General features: G+C 39.7%; 1 protein-coding gene across 1 annotated transcript; it reads left to right on the forward strand.

The window, feature by feature from the left end:
* The first annotated feature begins 320 nt into the window (after positions 1–320).
* On the forward strand, positions 321–2354 carry LOC143642199 (rac GTPase-activating protein 1-like). The gene is given in 3 exon segments (XM_077110407.1): positions 321–447; positions 449–916; positions 918–2354. Coding segments are annotated over 3 exon segments (1884 nt in total). The 5' UTR covers positions 321–345; the 3' UTR covers positions 2232–2354.
* The last annotated feature ends 7830 nt before the right edge of the window (positions 2355–10184 follow it).

Here is a 10184-nt window from a genome sequence, read left to right on the forward strand (position 1 = left end):
GTACTTAAAATTTTAGCCAGAACAATTAGGCAAGAGAAGGAAATAGAAGTAATAAAAACAGGAAAAGAAGACATCAAATTATCTATTTGCAGGTGATCTGATCCTATACATACATAAAAGACTCAAAAAAAACTCCTCCAGAGAGGGAAGTGGAAGGCCAGTGGGGCCGGGCTGACCTACAGAGGTGCGTTTTGGGGACTGAAACTAGGTGCGTCTGGCTTTGGATTGTGGTAGGAGGGAGAGCGTCCGACCCATTTGAGACAATGTCTTGCTAAGTTCTTGAGGCTGGACTCCAACTTACAGCCCTCCTGCCTTGGCCTCTGGAGTCATTGGGATTGCAGAAAGATGGATACCACCATGCTGAATTTGCGGAATCTGTTTGAGCAGCTTATGCGCCGGGTGGAGATTCTCCGTGAAGGAAATGAACTTCAATTCATCCAGTTGGCAAAAGGACTTTGAGGATTTCCGGAAGAAATGGCAGAGAACAGACCATGAGCTGGGGAAATACAAGGATCTTTTGATGAAAGCAGAGACTGAGCGTAGTGCTCTGGATGTTAAGCTAAAGCATGCACGAAACCAAGTGGATGTAGAGATTAAACGGAGACAGCGAGCTGAGGCTGACTGTGAACGACAGATTCAGCTGATTCGAGAGATGCTCATGTGTGACACTTCTGGCAGCATTCAACTAAGCGAGGAGCAAAAATTAGCTTTGGCTTTTCTCAACACAGGCCAACCATCCAGTGGCAATGCTGGGAACAAAAGGCTGTCAACCGTTGATGAATCTGGTTCCATTTTATCAGATATCAGCTTTGATAAGACTGATGAATCACTGGATTGGGATTCTTCTTTGGTGAAGAATTTCAAATTGAAGAAGAGAGAAAAGAGGCGCTCCAATAGCAGACAGTTTGTTGATGGACCCCCCTGGTCCTATAAAGAAAACTCGTTCCATTGGCTCCACAATAGACCAGGGAAATGAATCCATAGTTGCAAAGACTACAGTAACTGATCCCAATGATGGTGGGCCCATTGAAGCTGTGCCCACTATTGAAACTGTGCCACATTTGACAAGGAGCCGAAGGAAAACAGGTACTTTACAACCTTGGAACAGTGACTCCACCCTGAGCAGTAGACCTCTGGAGCCAAGAACCGAGAATGAGAGTTCAGGCACAACACAGAGTAACGGAGGGATGCGCCTGCATGACTTTGTCTCTGAGACGGTTATTAAACCTGAATCCTGTGTTCCGCGTGGGAAATGGATAAAATGTGGCAAGCTGTCTCTGAAGTGTCGCGATTGTCGTGTGGTTTCTCATCCAGAATGTCGGGGCCGCTGTCCCCTTCCCTGCATTCCTACTTTGACAGGAACACCTGTCAAGATTGGAGAGGGAATGCAGGCTGATTCTGTGTCCCAAACTTCTCCAATGATCCCCTCTATTGTTGTCCACTGTGTAAATGAAATTGAGCAGAGAGGGCTAACTGAGACCGGCTTGCATAGGATCTCAGGCTGTGATCGGACAGTAAAAGAGCTGAAAGAGAAATTCCTCAGAGTGAAAACCGTACCCCTTCTCAGCAAAGTGGATGATAGCCATGCCATCTGTAGCCTTCTGAAAGACTTCCTCCGAAACGTCAAAGAACCCCTCCTAACCTTTAGGCTAAACAAAGCCTTTATGGAAGCAGCAGAAATCACAGATGAAGATAACGGCATAGCTGCCACGTACCAGGCTGTTGGTGAACTACCCCAGGCCAGCAGGGACACAATAGCCTTCCTCATGATTCACTTGCAGAGAGTGGCTCAGAGTCCAAACACTAAAATGGATGTTGTCAATCTGGCTAAAATCCTTGGTCCTACAATTGTTGCCCATGCTGTGCCCAATCCAGAGCCAGTGACAATGTTACAGGACATCAAGCGTCAACCCAAGGTGGTGGAACGCCTGCTTTCACTGCCCCTGGAATACTGGAGTCAGTTCATGATGGTGGAGCAAGAGAACATTGATCCCCTGCACATTATTGAAAACTCAAATGCCTTTTCAACACCACAGACACCAGATATTAAAGTGAGCTTACTGGGGCCCGTGACTACTCCTGAGCACCAGCTTTTCAAGATTCCTTCATCTAGTTCCCTATCCCAAAGAGTACGCTATACCCTCACCAAGAACAGATTTGGGAGCAAAAGCAAGTCTGCCACCAACCTAGGACGACAAGGCAACTTTTTTGCTTCTCCAATGCTCAAGTGAAGTCACGTCTGCCTGTCACTTCCCAGCATTTACCAACTGCAGCAAAGGGCACACCTGTACTCTCTGCTCTGCAGCCTCCTGTACTACTTTTAGCATTCTCCAGGCTTTTAATCAAGTTTAATTGTGCATGAGGGTTTTATTAAAATATATATATATAAACTCATCCAGAAGACTTCTAGAGCTGATAAACAAATTTAGCAAAGTAGCAGGATACAAAATCAACATACAAAAATCAATAGCTTTTCCATATACCAATAATGAACCTAATGTAAAAGAAATCAGGAAAACAATTCTATTCACAACAGCCTCAAAAAAAAATACCTGGGAACAGTATACTGCAGTAATACAACCACTTCAATGTTCATAGCAGTTCAATTTACAATAGTTAAACTGTGGAACCAACCTAGATGGCCTTCAATAGATAAATGGATAAAGAAACTATGGTACATATACACAGTCAAATATTGATCAGCATTGGAAAAAAATTATGGCATTTGCAGGTAAATGGATGGAGTTGGAGAATATCATGCTAAGCAAAATAGGCTAATCCCAAAAAACCAAAGGCCAGATGTTCTCTCTGATAAGTGGATGCTGATCCATAATGGAGGAGGCATGGGAAAAAAATGAAGGAACTTTGATTGGTTTAAGGGGAGGGAGAGGAAGGGAGGGAACATGGGGGCAGGAAAGATGGTGGAATGGAATGAACATCATTACCCCAGGTTCATGTATGACTGCACATATGGGGCAACTCTACATCATGTACAACCAGAGAAATGAAAAGTTGTGCTCCATTTGTGTACAAGGAATCAAAATGCATTCTGCTATCATGTATAACTAATGAGAATAAATAAAAAAATTAAATAAAAATAATATTTGGGGATAAATTTAACCAAGAAAATTAAAGACCTCTACAATAAAAAACATGGAGCACTAAAGAAAGAATTTAAAGAAGACACTAGAAGATGGAAGGACAGCTCATATTCTTAGATGTAGAATTTACAGTGTTAAAATGGCTATATTTCCAAAAGTGATCTGCAGTTGCAATGCAATCACCATGAAAATACCAATGACATTCTTCACAGAACAAGAAAAAACAGCCCTAAAATTCATATGGAAGAGCTCAGTGCTTGAGCACTTGCCTGGAATGCATGAGGCACTGGGTTTGATCCTCAGCACCACATAAACAAATAAATAAATAAAATGAAGATATTGTGTCCATCTACAACTGAAAAAAAATATTTTTAAAAAATTTATATGGAAGAATAAAAGACCCAAAATAGCCAAAGCAATTCTGATCAATAAGAATAAGCTTAGAGACATCACAATACCGAATCTCAAACCATACTACCAAGCTGTAGTTAAAAAAAAAAAAAAACAGCATGGTATTGGCATAAAAACAGACATGAAGACAAATGGAATAGACCACGTAGTCTTCTGATTCTTGACAAAGGTGCCAAATACACTCACTGGAGAAAAGACAGTCTTTTTAACAATTGGTGCTAAGAGATAGGGATCCATACGTAAAGGAATGAAACTAGATCCCTATCTTCACCCTAAACAAAAATCAAATCTAAATGGACCAAAGACCTAGATATAACACCAGAAACTTAGAAAAAAAAACATAGGGGAAACACTTCAACATATAGGCACAGAGAATGACTTTCTTTCTGAATAGGACTCCTACAGCTCAGGAAATAATAGCAGTAATCAATAAATGGGATGGCATCAAATTAAAAATCTTCCACATAGAAAAGGAAACAATTAACAGGGTGAAGAAAGCCTATGACATGGGAGAAAAATCTTTGCAGCTACTCTTCCAACAGATGATTGATATCCAGACTATAAAAAGATCTCCAAAAACTCAATCCCAAACAAATAATTCATTCAATAAATAGGCAAATGAACTGAACAGATGTTTCTCAAAAGAAATACAAATGACTGACAATTATAAATGAAAAACTGCTGAACATCTTTAGCCATGAAAATACAAATCAAAACAACATTGAAATTCCATCACCTATCAGAATGGCAATCATCAGAAATAAAAATAATAAATGCTTGGCAAGGATTTCAGGAAAAAGAAACTCTTATACACTGTTGGTGGAAATGTGAATTGCTATTAGCCCCTGTGAAAATCAGTAAGGCGTTTCCTCAAACTAAAATAATAATAACAACAACAACAACAACAATGATGCCATGTGATTCAGTTATACACTCCTAGGCATTTATCCAAAAGAATTAAAGTCAGCATACTTTAGAGATACATGAATAACCATGTTTATCATAGCACAATCAACAATCATAGCCAACTTATGGAACCAGCTTCTGTGTCCAACAACAGAAGAATGGATAAAGAAAATGTGGTATATATATACAAAATGGAGTCTTATTTCATTCATAAAGAAGAACAAAACTGTATCATTTGAAGAAACATTGATGGAACTAGAGATCATGGTAAGCAAAATAAGTCAGACTTACACAAGTATTGTATGTTTTCTCTCATATGTGGAAGTTATGGGGTGGCGGTGGGGGGGTGGGGGAGGCATCTTGACAGTAGAAGGGAGACCATTAGGGTAGAGGAAGGTGATTAGAAAAGGGGGAAGGGGATAATGAGGGGAGGTCTGGGGAGTGAATTTGATCAAGTTATGTGATATGCAAGTACAAATATGCCACAATGAAACCCACTAATCTGTATCATTAATATCCACCAATAAAAAGTCTCAGCTATTTATTGTCTATTAAAAAAACACTTTCCATCCACACAGATTAAAAGTAATATGGTGACCAATCATGCTCCTTGATATGTACCCAAATAAGTTTAAAACTTATGTCCACATAAAAATCTGTGTATAGATTTTTTTTTTTTTTGTCCTATGGATTGAACCCAGGGGTGCTTCACCACTGAGCCACATCCCCAGCATTTTTACTTTTTGAGACAGGGTTTCGCTAAGTTCCTTAGTGCCTCACTAAGTTGCTGAGGCTGGCTTTGAACTCGTGATTTTCCTGCCTCCGCCTCCAAAACTGCTGTTATTATAGGCATGCATCACCACACCCGTTGTATATAGATATTTTATGCAGCTTTATTCATAATTGAAAAGTTAGAAATAACCAAGATATTCATCAGTAGGTGAATAAATAAACGGTGGTACAAACAGACAATGGAATATTAAGTGCTCAAAGGAAATGAACTATCAAGTTATGACAAGACGTGAAGGATTGTGAAATGCATATTACACAGTGAAAGAAGCCAATCTAAAGGGCTTAGTCCACTTCCTGCAGCTATTAAAAAAAAAATCCTGAGGTTTATTTATGTCACAGCTGTGAAGGTTGAAATTCTGAGATTGGGAGGCCCCATCTACTCAGACTTTGGTGAAGGCCTCGTGGTTCAGTAAATGGGTTAAAAAAAAAATCTTGAACTCCAATCATTCTTTCCCTATCCTGAATCCAATGTAAATCTAAAACCACATGATGACTCACGTAACTCTAGCCAGTTCCCTCGGGTATTGGTTAATTCACGTCAAGTGATTTTTATTTCATGATTTTCCTTAGAAAAGTACATTCTTACATAACTTGGAGCAGGGATGGCGGGGGCAGCATTCATGAAAAAAATGACATCCTATCCCTCGAGTTAGAAATGTCCTTACAAGTATAGGACATGCTTGTATTTCATCAAGACGTGCTCCTAACGTTGCAAGATAAAAAACTGCCATCTTACATAGGTCCACCAGAGTAGACGTCTTTCAGACAGGAAACCAACACTGAGTAGGGACTCCCAAGATGAGATCAAAGAACTGTCAGGAAGGTTGCTCATGATTTTTATTTTTTTTTTAATTAATTTTTATTGTAGGTTGTTCAAAACATTACATAGTTCTTGATATATCATATTTCACACTTTGATTCAAGTGGGATATGAACTCCCATTTTTACCCCATATACAGATTGCAGAATCACATCAGTTGCACAACCATTGATTTACATATTGCCATTCTGGTGTCCGCTGTATTCTGCAGCCTTTCCTATCCTCTACTATCCCCCCTCCCCCCTCCCCTCCCCTCTTCTCTCTCTACCCCCTCTACTGTGATTCATTTCTCCCCCTTATATTTTTCCTCCTTTCCCCTCACTTCCTCTTGTATGTAATTTTGTATAACCCTGAGGATCTCCTTCCATTTACATGCAATTTCCCTTCTCTCTCCCTTTCCCTCCCACCTCTCATCCCTGTTTAATGTTAATCTTCTTCTCATGCTCTTCGTCCCTACTCTGTTCTTAGTTACTCTCCTTATATCAAAGAAGACATTTGGCATTTGTTTTTAAGGGATTGGCTAGCTTCACTTAGCATAAACTGCTCTAATGCCATCCATTTCCCTCCAAATTCTATGATTTTGTCATTTCTTAATGCAGAGTAATACTCCATTGTGTATAAATGCCACATTTTTTTTATCCATTCGTCTATTGAAGGGCATCTAGGTTGGTTCCACAGTCTTGCTATTGTGAATTGTGCTGCTATGAACATGGATGTAGCAGTGTCCCTATAGTGTGCTCTTTTTAGGTCTTTAGGGAATAGACCGAGGAGGGGAATAGCTGGATCAAATGGTGGTTCCATTCCGAGCTTTCCAAGAAATCTCCATACTGCTTTCCAAATTGGCCGCACCAATTTGCAGTCCCACCAGCAATGTACAAGAGTACCCTTTTCCCCACATCCTCGCCAGCACTTGTTGTTGTTTGACTTCCTAATGGCTGCCAATCTTACTGGAGTGAGATGGTATCTTAGAGTGGTTTTGATTTGCATTTCTCTGACTGCTAGAGATGGTGAGCCTTTTTTCATATACTTGTTGATTGATTGTATGTCCTCCTCTGAGAAATTTCTGTTCAGGTCCTTGGCCCATTTGTTGATTGGGTTATTTGTTATCTTATTGTCTAATTTTTTTACTTCTTTGTATATTCTGGATATTAGGGCTCTGTCTGAAGTGTGAGGAGTAAAGATTTGTTCCCAGGACGTAGGCTCCCTATTTACCTTTCTTATGATTTTTAGAGAGAAATTTTGTCCAAAAAAAAAAAAATTGAAACTGACCCACCAAGATGAACTGAATTGAAGATAGAAATATGGGACTTAGTCCGTACTTGCACCTCTGGGTCCAGAAGCCCACTGTACCCATTTCTTAAAAGGGACAGTTGAAACCAATGGTTTCTTATTGCCTTAACTCTTTTGAGCTTCACTTCTGTCACTTACATCCAAAAGAATCTTGACTAGCAAATGGCATAGAAGATTTTTCTACACTTGAAGTAGATATGTAAAGAAGGGATTTTTGAACACCAAGAGTTCAATAGGGTCCTGTTTGGTTTCAGGTTCCAGAAAACTTGATAAATAATGGATCAGTCTAACAAGGAATGTGTCTTAGAAGACACACTGTCTATGCCAGGCAGTCCAGGATAGTAGATTTAAGGCCTACACCATCAAGAATCTTTCCATGTTTCTGCCATTCTTTGTAAGGCTTCTACATCTCCAGCCTCAAGTACATATTCTAGGAGAAGAGAATGAGGAAACAAAAATACAACACCCACAGGTTCCCACTTACTTTCCATTTGCCCTGAACTCAGTCACAGGGTCTCCCTAGCAAGAGTGGAGTCTGAAAAAAATTGAGCTTTCAGATCTCCAGACTTCATAATGGGGAGTGAATGTTGGAATGGTTGAAATCCAAACAAAAAAATATGGTGGTGGCAATGAGTACGTGAGGCAGCCAGAAAGGAAGGAAAAACCCAAGGGATAGAAACTGTCAGCCAGCTCTCCTCTTCGCTGGAAGATGCTCCTTCCCCAGCCAACTGTGAATTCCTGGAAGAGGGTGTGAATTAAAGGCAGCTCTTGTGGTTAAAGGAAGTGATGGTTGCAATATTATTTGTGTGATTTTCATTTTTTTAAGACAGGGGAAAAGACAAAACTCAGAAGCCACAAATGATCGATATAGAGATTTGATAAATTTAAAATATGTACATATATATACATACACACATATATAAAGTAATAGTAGATATCATGAATTATAACACATATAGGTTAAGCCAGTCTAAAGACTAGTGATAAATTGTGAAAAAATATGCTACACGTGACAGATAATTTTCTTTATTTGCAAAGAGATCCCAAAATCAGTAAGAAAAATATCAAGTCAAAAAAATTTTGATGTAAAGGATATAAATGGGCAGTTTACAGAAAAAGAAACCAAAATATTCCCCCCTCCAAAAAAAAGTCTAATTAGACAAATCATCTTACTCATACTCAAAGAACAATAATTTCATCTTTTCTCTTTACACTCAATTACTTAGGAATCTTATCCAACCTCACAGCTTTAAACTGTATTTGTGTCATTTTTAAATTTATATATGACAGCAGAATGCATTATAATTCTTATTATACACATAGAGCACAATTTTTCATATCTCTGGTTGTGTACACAGTCTATTCACACCAATTCGTGTCTTCATACAGGTACTTTGGATAATAATGATCATCACATTCCACCATCATTAACAACCCCATGCCCTCTCCCTTCCTCTCCAACCCCTCTGTGCTATCTAGCGTTCGTCTATTCCTCCCATGCTTCTGCTCCCTATCCCACTGTGAATCAACCTCCTTATCACCATTTGGTTTTTGGGGATTGGCTAACTTCACTTAGCATTGTCTTCTCTAACTCCACCCATTTACCTGCAAATGCCATGTGAGTCTGGAATTTAGTGGAAGAGTACATACTTTAAGTCATTAAAATGATACAAATGATACAAATTCCAGACTTATATGTCCAACGGCTTACCTGACATCTCCAGTTGCATGTCTCATAGATGCCTCAAACTCAACATTTCTTCAACAAACCCCTAGACCTGATTCACTCACAGCTGATTATATGAAAATGCTTGGAGCCACCCTTGGCTTCTTTCTGTTTAACCCCCATATCCAATCTCTCAGTAAATCAGTACCTTTAGAATCTGATCACTCTCACCCTCCGCCTGACCACCACAGCTACCACCTTACCTTTTAATTTATCTCCATTATTTAATTTATGCTTCAACTCTTGCAAACCTACACTCTATTCACAACACAGAAGCAGAGTAATATTTTTAAAACATAGATCAAATCATTTCACGCCACCATAAAAATCCTGCAAGAGATCACTAATTCCTTCAGAGTTAAAAAACCAAATTACTTTATCAATGATGGCAGTTTAAAAAAGATATCTGCAAATTTCTAGACTCTCCTCCCACAACAAAATGAGGTCTAACCTCCCTCAGCTTGCTCGGGGAAGCCCAGACTGCAGGCAAAGTGCACAGGAAGATGATCTGGCCCTGGACTCTGTTAAGGTTTCAGCCAACATCAACCTCCAGCACATGAAAGAGTCATAGAAACCACACGGGCCTTGGCCCTCACATCACACCACCATGCTGAGTAAAGAGTCCTCACCTAGCCCTGCCCAAATTGCAGATTAGTGAACAAAATAAATGATTTCACTGATTTAGAATGTTAGATGTGGAATAATTTATTACATGGCAATAGATAAACAAAGTTCCTTAAGAAACCATACACAGTGGGAACCCACCCTCTCCTCTCTGACCTCATTTCTTCTACCCACCTCCTTGTTCACACCACTTCTTACATATTGGCAGCAGGTATGTTTCCACCTTAAGGCCTTCATGCCAGCTGTCACCTCTATCTGGAATGACTTTGTCCTACATATCTGCATAGCCATCTCCCTTACCTCCTTCAAAAATTTTTTCAAAAAATTCCCCCAGCATTGGCATGCCCTGGCCACCTTTTCAATCCTGCAGCACTTCCCCTTCCCCTAGTTACTCTTACCCGGCTGCACTTTCCTTTTATTCTGTAGCTCTTTTACCTGCTAATTTACTAGATAATTTACTATGTCCCATTTCTGGGATCCCCCTCCCTGGTGTTCCTATGTATATTCCACAGGG

The sequence above is a fragment of the Callospermophilus lateralis genome, chromosome 10 (genome assembly GCF_048772815.1).
Source record: "Callospermophilus lateralis isolate mCalLat2 chromosome 10, mCalLat2.hap1, whole genome shotgun sequence".
NCBI lineage: Eukaryota > Metazoa > Chordata > Mammalia > Rodentia > Sciuridae > Callospermophilus > Callospermophilus lateralis.